Source organism: Argentina silus (genome assembly GCF_951799395.1).
Source record: "Argentina silus genome assembly, chromosome: 22".
Classification (NCBI taxonomy): Eukaryota; Metazoa; Chordata; class Actinopteri; order Argentiniformes; family Argentinidae; genus Argentina; species Argentina silus.
The window spans coordinates 4,365,458-4,385,413 of NC_139676.1; the positions used below are offsets into that span (position 1 = coordinate 4,365,458).

A 19,956-nucleotide genomic window follows, 5' to 3' on the forward strand; every position below is an offset into this window, starting at 1 on the left:
ACAGCACTACAGTGGATGTGTAACAGAGCCAGCCCCGTTCAGTTCAACTCAGCTCAGCTCAGCTCAGCTCAGCTCAGCTCAGCTCAGCTCAGCTCAGCTCAGCTCAGGTCCTCCTCTTGTGTTATTTCTATAGCTAACTATCTAGTAAGAGGTATAACATCTCAAAGAGAGGGCATCCATATTCGCTTTCTCTCATCACTCTCCCTCTCATTCTCCCTCTCATAGTGTAGATGTGTTGTAATACAAGGTGGCCTTCTACAAAGACATGCAGTAGAAACAAAATGCAGAACCTGGAGCAAGAGTGCCCTATTTCTTTGTCGTTTGTCTTTTGTATGATTTCTTGTGCTGAAGGACAAATTGATTTGGAATAAACAATTGGAAGAAATATGACATCTGACATCTTTTTATTCACTTACTAATCTTGGAGTTTGGTTCTAGCTTTCTGTTATGCACTTTCACCTGTAATATGTGTGCATACTGTATGAAGTGCTCAGCTTTGTTGCTCACATTCTTAGTTTAGGCCACTAGATGGAGACATTGGTGGAGGAAATGAACTCCACTGTAGGTTGAACATAGTGCTGTAGGGCGTTCCTTCTTAAGTACTTAACCTTCACTTTCACCTGTAATATGTGTGCATACTGTATGACTTGCTTATGAAATTTGTTAAAAGCCAGACAGATGTGTTGTTGCCAAGGCATATGGGAAAGTGTATGTTTCACAGGACCCACGAATGTCTGTCGAGTGGGCCTATAACTGTGAACAATGAGAAGGCAGATATGAATTATGTGAAGAGACTGCCATGCTTGCAACCATTAAAAGAAGTAAATGGAACATATATTGTGTACGTGCCTATTTGTGCAGAGTCTCACCAAATACTGAAGTGGTAACCCTAGATTTTCACGACAGGTGTCAGAGACCTACTGTACATGTCAGGCACTCACTCTGCTGCCTTAGTCACCTGTCCCAAACTAACAGGTGGCCAAAGACCTGGCCAGGTAAACTAACAGGGACAGGTTCAGTTGCTGCAAATGGCAGAAAATGTTTGGAAAACGCTGAGGAGGAGCTACATGTCCATTCAGAACACGTGATTACCATTTTCTGTTTCAAAATGATGATGCGGGGTTCAATAAACACACCTGCCAGGTTCAATAAACACACCTGCCAGGTTCAATAAACACACCTGTCAGGTTCAATAAACACACCTGCCAGATTCAATAAACACACCTGTCTAATCCTCCACACCCCCTAGCACCCCCTGCTGCTTATGCACTTGTGTAGATCTGACAGGATTGGAGAGGTGAAACAATATGGTGGAAATTCCACCTAGCCTATCACAGAGTGAGATGGAACTATTACCATATTGCTTACACCTGTTGAATCCTCTAAAAAGGCTGTTAGAGGGTAGGTGCTATGGGTGATTGGGATTGTCCAGAGGCCTGCAGGTAATGGTAGACCTAGATTGTAGATACACAAGCACACTAAGTGAGTCCTTTTCTTCCCCCTGCCAGAGGGATAGTGGAGAAGAAGCTGGCTGCTTGTGTCAACATCATGGAGTTTGGTTCTAGCTTTCTGTTATGCACTTTCACCTGTAATATGTGTGCATACTGTATGAAGTGCTCAGCTTTCCTGCTCACATTCTTAGTTTAGGCCACTAGATGGAGACATTGGTGAATTAAATTTACTCCACTGTCGGTCGAAAATAGTGCTGTAGGGCGTTCCTTCTCCCCACTCTCTAGTGAGGTGTTGCCGCAAATAAAAACATGACAGAGCTTAGTCTGATGGTAGAAGCCAAATATATTAGTGAAATCTGGCAGAGTAGAAAGTACAGAGAGAGACAATATATTGGTGGAAGGGGGCATTGATCCTGCTGCCTCTCACATGCTAAACGAGCGCTCTACAATTTGAGCTAATCCCACGGTGAAAATTACAATAAACTAGGTGTACAGCAAACTCAATCTCTCCATCTATGAGCCAATCAGCTTTGTAAAATGTGTAATATATACTTTAAGTCAGGACGAAGCCAAATATATGACAATATTACTGAAATCTGGCAGAGTCGAAAGTGAGACAACACATTGGAGGATGTGGGCATAGATCCCCGCTACAGTATGTCATCTTCAGTGACTGATCTCCCCATTCTGAGAGAAATGTGTGATATTGACGTTCTACCACTGTGGTCATTGTTGGTATTTTCCCCTCAGCAAAAAGCTCATTTTTTTCTAAATTCTGTTTATAGTTTTTTTCCTCTCCAGTAAATAAGAAAACAGGTTGATGGATAGAGGCAGTAATGATTTATGGAGGGAGTGGTATCAAGAAATACCTAGAAGTTGGTGCATGAAAGGAGCAGAGCCAATGGGTACCTAGTACCCAGAGGATAAGCAGGAACAGTACTAACCAGTACCAGGGGTGATGTAATATTCTTTTTGATAATTACGATGGTCTTGCCACCAATATTGTAACAACCCGATAACTGTCTTTAGAAATGGGAGGGGAAACCAAACCGTGACGAGGTATAGGAACCGGGTGAATGATATTGGTACTCTGCACAATGACAATAAAGTTGAATCTAATCTAATCGAATCTAATCTAATCGAATCGAATCTAATCGAATCTAATCGAATCTAATCTAATCTAATCTAATCTAATCTAATCTAATGGCCTTAATGGTAGCTTTCAAGTAAACTGTCATGTAAACAACTCTTTCATCAGCATATGATATAAATCTCAGGTCATATTTCTGTCTAAAGGTGGTGCTGCATTTATGACCAATCTGTAAACATTAACTTCTGCTTTAGGACACAGCTCCGGAGAAAGTGCCCAGCCAGTGGCGTCAACGTGGACTGAAGAGGGCCGGAGTTTGCCAAATGATTCTGTCTCACAGTAGTGCAATACGTCAGCACTCTCACTCTAAGAAGACGGTAAACTGAGATTGTTTACAGAAGATCCATTGTCTGACTATTTCAAACGACTTTACTGGGGTAAGATGTGGTTTTGTTAAAAGGTTGCGCATCACGCTCACTGCATGATCACACTACTGTATTTGGTAGCCTAATTTGTCGGTTTATTGCTAATGTGCATTATAAGCGAAAGCGAAATGTAAGACTTCGGTGGGTATACCAAGTAAAGTATAAATCTATACAACAGCGCAGCAAATATTGATTGATAGAATTAAACTGAACTGGAACTGGAAGATACGACCTCAAAACAAAAGTTACTTTTAAATTGCGCTGTTATGCCTAATATGCCTAATATTAGTATATCTTTTTTTTAAATCACTAAAATAGATAATGGGTAATGTTGTGTGTCAACGTGTATGTGAACAATGTTAGAGAAAAAGTGATGGAAATCTAGAAAAATCAAATCTCACTGATAAGGTTTTTGGGGCAGGCTCAGACCCAGATAAATTAGTTCCAGAAGCTGTCATGGTTTGTGATTTCATGATCAAATATTGATAAACGTTGGTTTATACAGTGCCTTCAGAAAGTATTCATAACCCTTCACTTTTTCCAAATTTTGTTGTGTTATAGACTCAATTTAAAATTAAAATAATTTAAAAGAATTTGCTATCGATCCACACACAATACCCCAGAATGACAAAGTCAAAACCGGTTTTTAGAAATTTCTGTACATTTATTAAAATTGAAATACAGAAATACCTGTACATAAGTATTCAGACTCTTTGCTATGACACTCTTAAAATTAGCTAAAATGCAAAAATGTCATCAACAAATCACTTAATAAGTTGAATTGAGTCCATCTTAAGGCAAGGTTCATGTCATTTTGGAATGAATATCTTTGTTTTTTGTTATCTTTGTATATTGGGGCGGTTTCCTTTACATAGATTAAATTCAATAGAAAATCTCCATTGAAGATGCATTTTAGTGTAGGATTAGGCTTAATCTGTGTTTGGGAACCACCCCTTCAAGACTACAGTTTATAATGAGAGATAATAAGAACCATAATCAATACTTGTCGATGTAGCAGGGTAGATCCGGGCCTGTGATACTGACAAATATAATCTCATCAAGGATTAAATGCTAAAACATCTAATTTGTCATAGGAGTCTAAGGCTGGGGTTCAAGATATTGCAGTGCTCTGTGCTTTCAGGAGTAGGTTGATTTACACAGCATCGTGTCCACGAGAGTTGAAACTCAATGTCGATTGATTTAGTCATGTGCTGATGGGGACGGATTTTTAATGTACAGGTGAATTTGTTATACCTAGCCATATATTTGTATTTAAGTCAAAATAATACTTTATTAAATCTAAATTGAATCGATCATATTCTCAGTCTGTGTTGTTTGTTATACATTAACCTAGCCAATGTAAAGCGTTGAACTGATAAAGTTTTGTTTGGGGAATGTGAGCTGGCAGGTAGTTTAGGGTGACAATGGGGCTTGGGAATGGGGTAGTGTAGGGTATCCATGACTGAGTTTTCTGTCACAGTATGAATACACAACTGGCTGGTTAATTTCTGTGTTCATGTTTCTGTGAACATTTCCAAACTAAATAACGACTGCATTTCAACCACACAGGTCCTAGTGCAAGTTTCAAGGTCATGTAACAAAGGCATTTGCTGGATAAAAATGTGAACATGATTGACAGATTCATTGTTTCAGTTAGAAGTCGTTTGCATTGAGCAAGGGGAGGGAGAGGGGAGGAGACACTATTCTAAATTATCATTGCAATTCCCATTGCAGTGAAAAGAGGGTGCAATTAAGTATGTAACATTCAAGCTTTCTAAAAGCTTCCTTATTATTGTAATTACAATCTATGTTTAATCGGTAGCAATCAGGAAATGTGATCCCTTGAAAGAAATATTTAATTTATGAACACTGTTTTGGTCCCATGAAAGCACTTTCTAAAATGGAGGTTCTACCCAATACTTAGTTTGTATACAAACTTTTTGTTACGACCAGGGGTGTTCTAGGGGAGTGTCTCACCAATTGTCGCCTTTTTGTCAAGGCCAGTATTAGATTTTTTAAACGTTATTTTATTGTGCTGACATCACATCATCTAAATACAAACGTTTTTACTTTACACTTTACACTTTTCCTAGAATCAAAAACAGACATATGATTCAAATAAGCATACTTGTGTGATGGGAATTGAGTGAACTATCCCTTTAAATGACAAACACCTTATCTACTTTCTTGTAGCTTTATCTATTGTTCTTGAGTGTCTTATTTTCACTTTGCTCACACAGATCTTGCATAGAGCAACAATGCCTCCCCCTGGTGTGTGTCTAAATATCATGAATCAGCGTCACAAGAAAGATGGTCTCGGAAGCCTTGTAAACCCAGAGAAATTTTACAACCAAGACTTTCAGCAGCTGAAGCAATACTGTCTCATCAATGGATGCAGATACATCGATGACATGTTCACCCCAGACCACAACTCCATTGGCACTGATATACTGGCACCCTCTGACATGGCTAGAGTGGTGTGGTTGAGACCGGCGGTATGTTTAACACCTGCATTCTACAGGATTTGAATTATTTTGTTGGTTTTCCTGGGCAGAAAATGATTGATAATTGATATCAACATGCATTACATATGCAGTATATATGGCTGACAGCTATTCATTCCCTCCCTTGCAGAAAATTGTGAAGAATCCCGTTTTCATCGTTGATGGAATCTCAAGGTTTGACTTTAGTCAAGGAACGGTAGGTGGTTTTGATTTGTCATTTAAACGCAACATATCAACTCACCATGCCCTTAGTGTCATTACAAACAGTGTGTTGTACTCTACGTACATTTGTCATGTACAGGTCTTAGGAAACTGCTGGTTCCTTGCTTCCATTGGGGCACTGACTTTTCAAAAGCACATCCTGGAGCGAGTCGTTCCCGTTGAGCAAACGTTTGACAGGGAGTACACTGGACTATTCCACTTCAGGGTAAAAGAATCCCAGCATATAATCTTCACATCATTCACAGAAATACACACAACAGCTGTCATGATATGCATTTATGTTGAATAAAAAGCATTGAAATCATTTTCAGGGGTGCTGTTTGTGCTCTAAAGAACCATTCAATCATGGCTTTTGAATTCAACAGTGGCTGCTGTATGAATGTACCTTTATTCCAAGGATGTACCTTTTTGAAAGCCCAGAGGCAATAGTCTCTAAGAACCATTGTCTCCTCTTGTCTTTCAGTTCTGGAGGTTCGGACAGTGGGTGGATGTTTTGATTGACGACAAGCTACCAACGATTGATGGCAGGCTCATTTTTGTTAGTTCGAAAACCCCCAATGAGTTCTGGCCTGCCCTGCTGGAGAAAGCCTATGCCAAGTAGGTGCCACGTTTATCGGTTAAATAACAGTCGTAATGCCTCCTTAATTACAGACTCTAATCATATCCTCCTTTGTCAGGGTGTGTGGCTCTTATGCTGACATGCATAATGGGACTCTTTCTGAGGCTATGGTTGACTTCACTGGAGGGGTCCACATGAGTTTCCGGCTCAAAGACGCCCCTCCAGATATGTGGGACCTCATGTTGAGAGCTGCCAAATCCAATGCTCTGATGGGGTGTGGTACCCCTCAAGGGGTGAGGATCTACATGTTCCAGAGCTCTCTGTAGAGGCTTTCAAAGACATACAGCCACTAAGGGCCCAATCCTTACTGGAGATAAGCATGCATACAGTAACTCAAATGTTTGTATAAATCATGCTTTGGATCCCAATTGAATATTTGTGAAACGATAACAATTATGTCTACTATCTCAGGATTTGACCAATACGTTGTTAACACAAAAGAAATGATGTCTGAGTGGTAGTGTAGTGTTAATATTCAGCCATGTCCTATTTTGTGACTGAAGCTCTTTGGTCCATTAACTCTCAAAGTTACCATGCCTGTGTCCACTGTAGGAAACATCTGCCAACACAGTAGCACCTAACGGATTAGTGAGGGGCCATGCTTACGCTGTAACAGGAGTGTTTCAGGTACTGTATGAGATTAATGCTGTTCATCTGTTTAGGTGTGGAGGTGGTTTGGTGAACTATGCTGGCATTAGAAGTGACCTTGTGACGTAAGAAGACTTTGCACCCAAGTTAATTGATAGGTTTTAGCTCCAGGCTAACACAGTCCCCCCACCACCACCACAAACACCACCATCATTATTAAAGGTCTAATTCCTCTATCTTTTGCAATATTTGTTTCTACCTGGAGTGGAAAATGGAAGGGATATGGAAGGTGTAATTTCTGCCATGACTCAAATTAAACCCTGTTCCTGCTCTGGATAATTTGGTGATGATAATAACTGTTATTATGGTTCACTCCACAGTTCACTCCACAGATCATGAGCCAAGGTAAACTGGTGCATCTGGTCCGCGTGTGGAACCCCTGGGGCAGGGGAGAGTGGAAGGGAGACTGGAGTGATATGTAAGAGTGCTCATATGTAAAACATTTACTTTTTTTTTTATTCCAAGGAAACCATTAAACAGTCATAACCTGTTACATTTTTAATAACTGCAGTTGCAGCTCAAATCATATGATCCAGCCAGCAAACTATTTTGGGACAGAAAGTGAAGAACATGAGAATGTCACACTCTTCAACATGCCTTTATGAAATGTTTGTTTAGCACCTTAACCTTATATTAAGTTACATGGCAGCATCCCAATTAATAGAATAGTATTCTTTAGCTTTTACTTGGTCAATTATTGTTTATGACTATGAGCCTGGGAAACTGAAGAGCACCAAACACATATTCAAATCCAAAAACGCACAGACAATATTGATTTCACCACTTAGATTCTGTTGCACTACAAGTTGAGTCGTACTCCATTCAGCCCACTGACTGAATCAAATTATTTTATTTCATAAGGTCCTCCAAGTGGCAAACCGTGAGTCCCGATGATCGGCAAACGTGTGTTTCCGTGCGTGATGATGGGGAATTCTGGTAAACAATGTTTGCACAAAATTATTTAAAGGCTTGCAACACGTGTATCTTGTTACGACTGACACATTTCAAATAACATAGGCGTATACAGACATCCTGTTGCTGCACTATTGATGGCACAGTGGAGAAACAGGAGGGGGGGTTTGCTTCTGAAGTTTTTTAAAGAGGGTTTATAGTGCTGTACAGTATCTGGTAGTGGTCCATGAGGATGCCACAGAGCAGAGAATTTATAACTGAACTGAATCCAAATCATCACATTTCATATATACCTTCATGTCATAATGCATGAAACATATACGAAAATTAATGATTAATGTGCCAGTATTACGTATAATGTACATTATTTCAATACTGTAAAATTCACACTATGGTTGTCTTCATAGGATGTCTATGGAAGATTTCTGTAAGAACTTCTCAGATGTGGATATCTGCTGTCTGAGTCCTGATTTTCTGGATGGCAACTCCTCTTGTAATTGGAAGTCCTCCATGCATGATGGCAGATGGGTTGCAGGAACCACTGCTGGTGGATGCCTGAATCACGGTATTATAATAATAGTTATAATAGTTAAGGTATATCATATGTATGACTTGACTGATATACTGTATACGTTATTTAAATGAATATCTGTGGGTAAGAAAATAATCTGGAGATGTAGTAATTTGTACTATTTTGGCACACCATTGTTGTGTACTGTATACCAGTATCAGACCTCCAATTGACCACGGTTGAGTTCAATTCCTTGTCAACTGGCTTAAGTTACGACTCGAAAAGTAACACCGTTTACAGACTTTTATTTTCAATGGAAGAATAATTTGCAAGTCAGGAATTGTAATTAATTACTTAAATCAACTGAGACAGATCTGCTACAGGCAAAATGTCCTAACATGATTTTTCTGTGTCTTGTCTCTCAGAGAGCTTCTGGACAAATCCTCAGTACCGGGTTCAGATTGAGGGGTTAGAAGGGGAATTCGCTGAGACACAAGGCACAAACAACATGCTGGTGTCTTTGATGCAAAAGCCTGAGAAGAGAAACAGACGGATGGTCAAGAATATCCACATCGGCTTCACCATTTTTAAGGTTAGAATTCAAATTATCATTACCTCAATTATAGGCGGTGAGGTGACACTTATATTCCCAGGACACTTATATATATATAGTGTACTGTATATATCTTGTATATATTTACTACTTGGAAATAGTTTACAGCAGTAGCTAAATAGTAGAGCATGCACATAAACAAAATATGTTAAGAATGCTTTAAGGCAATCTAGTATCACGTATTCAGTATCACCTGAAAGTGCAAAAATATTTGCATTTGCTACGGTATTTATTTTTTGCCAATGAAGAAAATAATATTCATGGGAGCATTTTTCAGACACTCTTTGTCCATAAACTGAAACGAAATTGAGTGCTTTCTCAGAGGACTTTGTTACAAGTGTTCAGTGTTATGGTGTCATAAACTGTCATAGGGGTTATTTACACTGGGGGTGTCTGCAAGTTTCCTCCAATCATGTCACTACAGTGGGTAAAAGATGCCAGACTTGTTGTCAACTGTTCTCAAAACACAAACGACCATTAGTGAATCTTTTAATAAAATTACATTCCAGAGGGTGCCTTCATTGCAGAATCTTTAGTTTATGATTCACATAATAATCTAATGATATTATGGTATATGATGATAATTGTATAACATTCCCAGGGCAATGCAGGCATCCAGTAGGCTTACCCTCATACCTGCACTGAGCCATTGGAGGTTTGTTTATGGCATACTAAAAGGCCCTAAGTGTACCACTGCCTATAACACATATGCAGGCTACTGTCTATCTGCTATCAATACTTGCTCATAAAGCCAATGCAATTTAATTGGCAGCATGCAAACATTGTAGATCTCTCTGCTGCAATTGAGCCACAGTCACTGTTTGGCCCTAAAACAGACATATATATTAGATTGGGTCTGACAAACCTAGATTTTGGAGTAAGTAATAATTTCCACATTAGCTCATAAACACTTTTATACGCATCTTATCTGCTGGTCTTAGGGCCACACTAAATGGCCCTAAGACACACATAAATTAGACAAATTTAGATTTTGGATTAAGTAATCATTTTCAGTCTACCTGATAAACACTTTTATTAATATGTATCTGCTCTTATCTTATCTGCTCTTACACAATGAAGCTTTGAACTTGAACTGTTTTTGCTTGATAAGCTGCTGTGCTCACAATGAAGTTGTGTTTGTTTTATTTTCCTCACAGGTGACTGCACAAGTAAGTCACCTTTACAGATTCCCTTGAATACACTTGAAAGAACTAACAAAACACAGTGCATTGTAGTAATACGCTTTATTTGATCTCAGTACAAGAAGAGAGGAAAGTTTCCTGCTTCCTTCTTCAAGACCAACCGGGCTGTGGCCCAAGTCAAGAATTACATGGATGCTCGTGAAGTGATGGGGTTCTTCAGTCTCAGTCCTGGTGAATACCTGATTGTGCCATCGACTTTCAAACCAGACCATACTGCCTCCTTCATCTTGTCCATCCTCTCCAAGGTGGAGACCCATACTCAGTGAGCACAGCTTCTCAGGGATATTTCTCTCCAATAGATTGATATAACAGAGCTGAATTTGATAATGAATGTCCTGATAATACATTATATACATAATTAATATAGAATATATGATGTCTTGATAATGGATGCCTTGATATTATTGAAATGTATATTGAATTAATTGGTCAGTGCCTAAGGGTATGACAAGACAATCTTTCTTTTTTCCCCCAAAGTGAAAATTCTGGTGACCATGATGATATAGAAGAAGTCACAAAGGTATTTAAGGCAAAAAATGCTTAGTCGGACTGAAATGGAAATCATTAATTGACGCTCATAGTAATGACCCAACCTTTTCATTGTATTTATTGGCGTTTAAAATTTCATATCTAAGTCGACTACGAAATAATGACACTCAAAGATTTAGATGCTCCAATGTGTGCCACCATGTGTCTTCAGGAACGATGCATCATTAAAACTCTCACAAAAGCTTAAGTTCCATCGCTTTTGGGAAAGAGGCCCTGGTAGTAACAGCTGCAACACTGATTGGCTAGATGAGCCCTCAGTCATCCACAAAGGATACACACCAAGGCCATTTCCTCGCGTCCTCTCCTCGTGTCCTCCGCTCGCGTCCTTCTCAAAACTTCACAGCGTCCTGCGTAATGTCGTCATCACCCCTTCCAGTGAGATGTTGGTACATTGGCAGGCATAAATTGGGATGCCTTGATTTTATGTTTCTAAGCCTAGTATGTAAGCCTAGTAATTCTGGTCGGCTGTTACGTTTGCAATAAATCCTCCTAAGGAACATTTTGACCTCGTGACTCACAATAATAGAGCAATTTGCCCACTGATGGTGAATGAGTGTGGGATTTATGTTTATCGTTATTCAAAACGTCACTGTTTTGGTTTAATCATGATCATAATTATCTTTAATTGTAATTTGTATTCAATGAAGAGGCAATTGAGAAAGGGCTACTGAGGCTTCTGAGCTGAGCAAAATATAAATTAATAAAAGCTGATTTAATTCACTTATCCTTTTAAATAACGTTCAAACTTGAGTTTGTGCTACAGCGTTGTTGCTCTGAGATAACAAAATGCATTACAATAAGTAATTTCAGTCCAAACTTAATTCCCCAAAGTATTGTTGATATATTTATGTCTTTCACATGTATTGCTTTGCCTCCTTGGAGTTACTGTGGCTACTGTGTTTTCAAGAACAGATCAATGTGGTTTAATGAAATTAAATTGATCTGGAAATACAGAACCTGTATTTCCTGCAGTTTTAAATATCTAATTACAAAATATTTCTATTTTTCAGCCCAAACCCACAGACAATGGAGGAAATGAGGACGACAGAAAAACCCTGTTCCAACAATACTCTGATTCAGCAAGTTTTAATTTGACCACAAAGCAAGATACAGATTGTAGTGCCAAATATAATAGACTTCAAGCTCAAACTTTTAACAAACAGTATGAGAGGATCACTAAGTTTCACTATTGTTTAGTCTTCTACGATTTATTAATAACACACTTTAATTTTTTTGTCACTTAAAAGTACGAGGAGGTGGATGCTGAGCAGCTTCAGAAGATTCTGAATGAAAATATTCTCCAAGGTAGGCAAGATCTGTAACAATGATAATGTGGTGAGCGTAATACATGATTCACAGTTTTGATATGAAGATAAGTATTATTATGGAGAAACACTCAGACCAGGAAATACAAACGAAGAGGGTATGGATACACTGTATGTTGATGAGACTAACACCCACAAGGAGACATGGTGGGGGCGGGGCTAGTGATCCTGTCCAATGTGTTGTATGTTGGTGGTGATGATTGGTGATGATTCTAAGTGTTTTATATGTTTACATTTTACTTAGGCATCACAAACACTGGAGGCTTTAGTTTGGACTCCTGCCGAAGCATGGTTGCCTTGATGGATGTATCTTTTTCTATTGCGCTACACTATGAGATGTGATTTCAAGTTTTCCAACAGCGGTTGGCAATATTATCCTGTAGGGGCCACTGTGCTTTCCGCTATCCTATGCCTACCTGTACACCCACACTGTCCCTCACAAATTAACATTGCCCACCCCTGATATATAACGTCTTCTCTTGTACAACATCTTTAGCAGTGCTGGTCAGAGCTCTCTCCCAGTTCCATGTAACAGTAAAATCTGTGAATGAATATGGGAGTGTTTATGGTGTCAGTCTGTACCGTATAGAGGGAAAGAGAAGGGGTTTTATTTCGATTATTATTTTTTCACATTTATCTCAACACCAGTGTACAAATTACTTGACACACTGAATTGCAAGTGCCAATCACAATGATATACATACATTCTAATTGACATGAAAACGTGTTAGAAAATAGGGAAAACTTCAAATATAGAGTAGTTACATATAGAGCCATATACAGTGACCTGCATAAGTAATGGACAATGAAGCATTTTTTCTTCTTTTGGCTCTGAACACACTCTAAACATTTGGATTTGAATACAAACATTACTATGACGTTAAAGTAGAGATTCTCAACTTATTTGACGGTACGTGTGTACATATTGGTTTCACCATTCAGAAATTACAAAACATTTTCTGCATATGTCAGAGCGTGTTCGTTTATTGAAGGAGAAGACAAACAACTTCTTACTTCTAGCTATTTTATTTATATGTCAAAATTTCAGGCTTGTACAAGGACCACTTTTGGCAAGGAAAATCGCAGTCAGCAAACTGTTAATCTGTAACCATCCCTCCAAAAATGGATAGATTCTAACAGTCACATAAAGCTTTTACAGTAACACAAATGATGTGATTGGCTGTTTGGTTGGGGAGAAGCCGTGGTTTAGATTTGGCTCTCCCTTGTTGGTGCACGGGCTGGTCCCAGCCCCATGGCACACGATTCGTCCAATCAGCGGAGACAGCGCCCTGCTAGAGAGATAACACACCTGCTCTGGTTTGTCCCTCCCTAGTCTGGTACTTTTCCACTACAGCTTTTTGTGTAAACATGTGTTGCAACATCCTTCTTGATGGCCTGGCTTGACCTCTCCATGTATTAATCCAACGTACCACGGGACTAATGCTTGATCCATCTCTCATTTGTCAACAGGCCACCACATTAGTAAATTTAGCACACTGCAGTAATGTATTTTTCTTATAGCAAATATAAACTGTATTTATAAAAATAATTTCCCAACACATAGTCCTCTTATTTCAGGGTACCCAAATTGATGGGACAACTGGCTTAACAGATGTTTCGTCAGGTGTGTTCCGTCACATAATTTGTGCAGTCATAAGAGCTCTCAATGTCTGGTATTGATTCTAAACTTTGCGTTGGTCACAAAAACAGGATGGCCAGGTTAATCATTTGTTTAATAGTACCTAAAAGAGTCTGCAGAGTTCTGTAAAAAGGTCTTGTGAACAGATGAGACCAGAGTACCAGAGTGATGGCAAGAGTAAAGTGTGGAGAAAAAAAGGAACTTCCCAATATCCACAGCATACCATCTTCTCTGTGAAATATGGTGGAGGGAGTGTTATGGCTTGGGCATGTATGGCTTCCAATGGAACTGGCTCGCATGTCTTCATTGATGAAGTAACTGCTGACGGCAGCATGAATTCTGAAGTGTACAGAAACATCTTGTCAGCCCAAGTACAAGCAAATGCCTCCAAACTCATCGGATCAATCTCCAAATTTAAATCCTTTTGAACATGCATTTCATTTGCTGGAGAGGAGACTTCAGGCAAAACGTCCTCAAAACAAACAGCTAGAGAAGACACCCAGTATCTGGTGGGGTCAATGGGTCACAGACAATTATTGCATGCCAAGGATTGTCGACCAAATACAAAACATGAATGCTTAATTTGGACATTTGATAAATCTGTCCCATCACTTTTGGTGGTCTAAAATAGGAGGACTATGTCTAAAAAGTGTTTTTGAATGGTGAAACCAATATGTTCACAAAGACCAACAAATAAAAGCTGAGATTCTCTACTTTACCTTCATTGTAATTGTTTATTGTGTTTAATTTCAAATACAAACCTTTGGATTGTAGAGCCAAAAGAAGAAAAAATGCTGCACTGTCCCATTACTTACACAGGACACTGTCCATATGAACCATATGTATATGGTAGTTGTGGTATGTTATTAACATACAAAACTGACACATTACACAGATGTTCTAGACACAGTACAGTATGCAACGACATTAGCAAATTACATGCTGCTCTGTAGAGACTACCTTAACTATTCCTTCTCAAGGAATCAATCACTGGAAAACTGAACAGATCTGAATTTGTTCATCTGTGGAGAAAAGTTAACATGTATAAGGTAAATGAACTGGCAAGCCTGTGACAAAGCACATTTCAGATTAAAAGACACTGTCTGGTCGTGGTTGGCCACTATGGTAAAATAGTAAAAGTGGGTCCCCAATATAGTATCTCATTGGACAGAGGAGCACACACCTTCACACCCAGGAGCATAAGCTTAGGAATGTAGGTTTTATTCACCTCCAACCGTTATCCTCATTACAGGTGGGATAGATTGTTGCCAAGGCAGCAAGTACTGTAGCTACGTTACTGTAACTTGTCGTCTGAAGTAGTAACCTAAATGTAGCTGCTTATGCACTAGCGACGTAACAAGTGGGCCACAGGGTCAGAGCCCTGCGCAGGATGTGCTCTTTTTAATACACATAATTTAGGAGCTCACTTCAGTTTACTGAAATATACATTGCCCTCCACCTGCAGTACACGCCAATGAGTGCATCTTATGCCATGGTGAAAATGCATTTCAATATTTATTTATTTATCCTGTATTTATGCCTGCTGAAGACGGGTTGTCAGATACATAGCCTTGGTCTTCATCATCGATGTAAAGCTATTTTGTGACAGTGTCTAATTTCTAGAGGCCTACAAGTGAAATTGCATTGAAACAAATGAATAGATCCAATGATTTACTGTCTATAAGGACGAGGTGCTGCAGGTGATATAATGCATACAACCATACAATTCACATATGAGCCAGGTGAATAGTTTGAACTACTCTTCTGGATTGTACTGTTAAACAATAATTGACTCCTTTTATGTTTTTTTTTACTGTACAGTACATCTTACTGTTCGTGACATGTTCCTCTGCTCTTATCTCTACCAGGAAATCTTCTTCCGCACAGATGTCTCCCGCACTGGAACTTTGTCATTGCATGAACTGAGGAATGCAATCATGGCTTCAGGTAACTTTGACTATACAGTCAACGCTTGAGAATGGCTAAGTGTGCACTTAATCACAGCATGTAGTCATCTAGAGCAGTGGTTCTCAACCGGTGGGGCGCGCACCCTGGGGGGGCGCGGACACTCTCCCGGGGGGGGCGCGAGTAGGCCACAGGATGGGAGGGAAAAAAATAAAATAAAACGAAAAATCACGGACTCACTGGCTATTAGTAGACCTACAAATGAGATGCAACAGATTCCCCCCATGTCGAAATGCAAGTGGTTGGACTATTATAACACACAAACAAATCAACCACACAGTTTCATTTCAAATCTACCAATACAGGGGGTAGTATTTTGAGCCTGTGACGCAACGTCACGTAAGTGCTACTATATAAGCGTCCGCACACGCGTCGTAGCTCCATTCACTCTAGTCTCTTGCCAAGTTCGCTTGTGCCAACTCTTGCTAGTCTATCTGTTATCAATCTCGATATCGATTTACTTAGGCCTATACTTCAAAACCCAAACAGTCTTTTTAAAGACTAACCCCACAAACAGTCTTTTTAAAGATTATCCCCATCTCAGCCCTAGCCAGTAATTTTTTTAACTGCTAGGCGTGCACTTAGCTAACTAGCTAGCAACTTTTTCACCGTGTTGCAACACAACTATACGACCCACGCGACTAAGACACACACACACACTCACCCACTCACAAAGGACTACAATTGTTAAGTCTTAAAATAAAATCTGCATTGCCTGCAAAATCGTTATTGTGTACTGTTGTATTAAAGATCGTGCCTAAGTCCCGACTGATTAGCCCCCGATACTAGTCTCTCAACATAGCCACACACGCACACATCGTTACATCATAGCCTAAACGTTATTGAAAACACAACTAATCCACATCCAAATTATTTTAAAACCAAACAAAAATGGAGAGATTTCTAGTGAGTACCAACAAGGCAACCGACGCACCACCAGCTGCAAAAAAGCTTCGAAGGTACGATGAATGAAATACCGCAAATACCGCAATCGTGCACAAATCAAGGATGATTTGAGGCTATGTTTATCAGACATTGCGCTAAGAATTACGCCGGGAGGAGGGGGGGCCCCAACTGCAATGAACCAGCTTTGGGGGGACCCAGCTTGCAAAAGGTTGAGAACCCCTGATCTAGAGCAATCACAATTATTTCGGACTGGAAAATTGTAATACAACAGAGTTTGCACCAATTCAAAGTTCACTTATCAGGAATCAACTCAAATTATAATCAGAGTTTATTTTTGGTGATAGAACTGAGAATTACCTGCGAGTTGTTGTACAATTCAGCTTTGTGAGTCTTGTAGTGTTGCATACCACTCATAAAAACATAGCAACTGTGGAAAGAGACTTTGTAGTCTGGTTATTGGGGTATTGTGAGACTCGTCGGGGTCAGCTAGACATTGGGGGGGGGGGACATTTTGCTTGATCTATCCCATGAGTGTTTCAAAATATGAGACAGATCAGTGCAGACGCAGCTGTTGCGTTATCTGATGTGAGGAGGTGTACAAAACCTCCTGAATCTCTCTATTCGTTCTAACACAAGGAGCACTCTAAAGTTTTGCTTGACGACACGCAATTACAGCGCTAGAAACACTTGTGGACCTGTGAATGTACAATTATAGTTTTTGTCCCCAGAAAATGGCCGATTGTCTTTCATAATAGAGGCTACAGATGCACACATACGGAGGGATTGTAATTGACAGACAGCTGCGGGAAATGGTGGTCACGTTGGGTAAAGTGCGTTTCAAGAGCAGAATTTGAAAAAGTCTATGGGATTTTCAATGGGATGAAGGAGAAGTAGCATCAGCACACACTCCTTCTCATTTATCTCCTTGCAAGAACAGAGTCGATACAAAACCAACAACGATAGTCAGGAAACATGCTTGTGCAGAAAGCACTTCATTGACTTGGTAAAGTGTGCGCACTGATGTGAAATAATCCCGGTCCTGTGTCAGGTATGAGAGTGAGTGACGACATGCTGAACCTGATGGCTGTACGCTACGGCAGCTCCTCTGGAAACATGACCCTGGATAGTTTCATCAGCCTCATCCTGCGAATGGACTGCATGGCCAGTAAGTCCACATCGGAATTGGGGGCTGCTTTTATTTTCAGGGTTATTTTCCTTTTTATTTTACAACTGCAAGTAACAAACTGAATGCTCTTCCCAACAGAAATATTTAAACAGCTCTCAGACGGAGGGAACATGTCTCTGCAAGAGGCTGAGGTAATAATTCAACATTTTGGGTTTTCTAACCAGTTATGCGCTTTACCTTTGTTTGGACCTTTGTGTGTATGCAATGAGTATAAACCAGCAAAAGAGCGATTTATAAAAAAGAGCAATAAACCTATTCTAGGTTCTCTTTTAGTCGACTTGGTTTGACATGTCACATTTCACTGTTGTACCCTATTCACTGAAACCCTATTCAATCACGCCTGGAACAGGCCGGGATCGCTTTGCATGGCTGACCCTGCCCCAGCCCAGCCTATAAAGGCTACTGCAATGCACGCCCATTTCATTCATTTCACTATTCACTCGCTTATCCACAAGCACGTCTGCAGTGTTCCGATAGAACCTAGCTACCAAGCTTAACTGTTAGTTTCCCCGGGGCGTTTGTTTTTCTTCCCTACAGGAATCCTGCTCATTCAGGCTTCACTCTTACTAAGCAAGGTTCTCTCTAGTTTGGTTTGCCAACGAGAGATTGAATTAGTCATTGGGGTATTGTGAGACTCAAGGGCGTAGGGGTCCTTCGGGTGCCAGTTTTGTTGCTAGCTGGTGGGTGAGCTTCAGTTGTGTACATCACCATTGACCATGCATACTACTGTCTAACAGTATTACTAAATGTTCTCTTTTTTCAGTGGATGTGTCTCTCAATGTACACATAAACTACTGAGCATTATAGGAGAGGACAGACAGAGGAATCCTGCTGGAATTGTGACACTAGAAATAGTGTCAAAATGTGCTGGACAAATCATACATTCATGTAATATTTGGTGTAATTTGTATTTGCTGTAATGTGCATGAAGCTCATTCACTTAAAAAAGAACAGAGAAAAGATGGGCCCTTAAGAACTTATGGTTCAGGGCATTTCAGGGTATATGCAAACTAGTGCTTGTAAAATAAAAAGGTCACAGGTGTCGAAAGATATGGACTTCCCTCGATCTGCAACGTCACCTGGTGTAATCATATTCTGAAGTAAAATCAAGTATTATCAATAGGATATACTAAATAACTAATGATATGACATCAAATGTAACTAATCAGATGGCTTGACTTTGATTTATGTTGAAATGGGTTTAACCTGTTTTATGATTTGAAGGATGAAACTGATCTGTCTAACTATGTGCAACAAATAAAGTTGAAATGTAATAAATTGGAAAAGGAGGAACTAAATGTCACAGGGACCTAGAAGCGTTGCTCATGTGAAACAGTTATGCTCAGAGGAGCTCATGAAGGGGGGTTATATCACCTGTACGGGGAGTTGGGCCATTGTAGATCCGCGGCTGAGGGTACAGTGCTACTTCAGAGAAGTCAGCCAGGCTGATAGAGGATTCTAGGGTATTTTGGCAGTGGCCACTGTCGATGCTGTACGGAGCCTCTCTAAAGTTATTACAAGTTAGACAGACTAGGGACAGACAGATTTGGACTTATTTTTCCTTATTCTACTTCAAGAACTATAATGTCGATTTGTATTTGGACTTATTTACTTACATTTTTGGGAAGTCTATTTACTCTAATTTATTGACTTTCACTTAAATTTATTTGATATAATTTATGTGGGTTTACTTTAATTACTTTGGATCTTCTTCTATTTTTTTTTTCATTTTTATATTTCCTTTTTTAATATTTGTATTCTTTTTCTATTAAATCATTTTATTTATATCATGTATTATCCTGCTGTCATGTTTAATGCTTGAATAAAGAACAACTCTGAAAACCAAGGAGAAGTTTTAGTAGATTTATACTTAGCACAGTACTTACCACCTGAAATGATGCCTCCTCTTTTGGAACACCAAGATACAAATATCAGGAAGAAGATTCCCTACTACTGCTGATCAGCATGAGGGTTGAGTATTTTTGATTTTGGGAAGAGGGAATGTCAAGAACGGTTTGTAGTGACACTCTTGATGTTATTTTATCATGTTGTTAATGTTATAAAACGTACTGACTTACTTTATCCTCTTCGTGCCTTGAGGCACGTAAAGCATAAGGTATCCACTAGAGAGCGCCGTTGCTTCTGGTCTGCAGCCTTCTTCTTAAGGGTTCCCAAGTCAGGCCACACTG

The 19,956-nt window shown here is 39.6% G+C and overlaps 1 protein-coding gene across 1 annotated transcript; it reads left to right on the forward strand.

Annotated features, from left to right (window-relative positions):
- Positions 1-5,224: 5,224 nt before the first annotated feature.
- On the forward strand, positions 5,225-18,729 carry LOC310822036 (calpain-1 catalytic subunit-like; the record flags this gene model as incomplete). Its single annotated transcript, XM_083694325.1, has 21 exons — positions 5,225-5,461; positions 5,601-5,670; positions 5,779-5,897; positions 6,156-6,289; positions 6,370-6,544; positions 6,864-6,938; positions 7,292-7,377; positions 7,821-7,895; positions 8,279-8,436; positions 8,808-8,974; positions 10,153-10,164; positions 10,254-10,459; positions 10,675-10,717; positions 11,757-11,825; positions 11,994-12,051; positions 12,316-12,377; positions 14,691-14,759; positions 15,579-15,657; positions 17,630-17,746; positions 17,846-17,898; positions 18,531-18,729. 21 exons carry the CDS (start codon positions 5,225-5,227, stop codon positions 18,555-18,557), a joined length of 2,091 nt encoding a protein of 696 aa, XP_083550451.1. The 3' UTR covers positions 18,558-18,729.
- Positions 18,730-19,956: the final 1,227 nt, after the last annotated feature.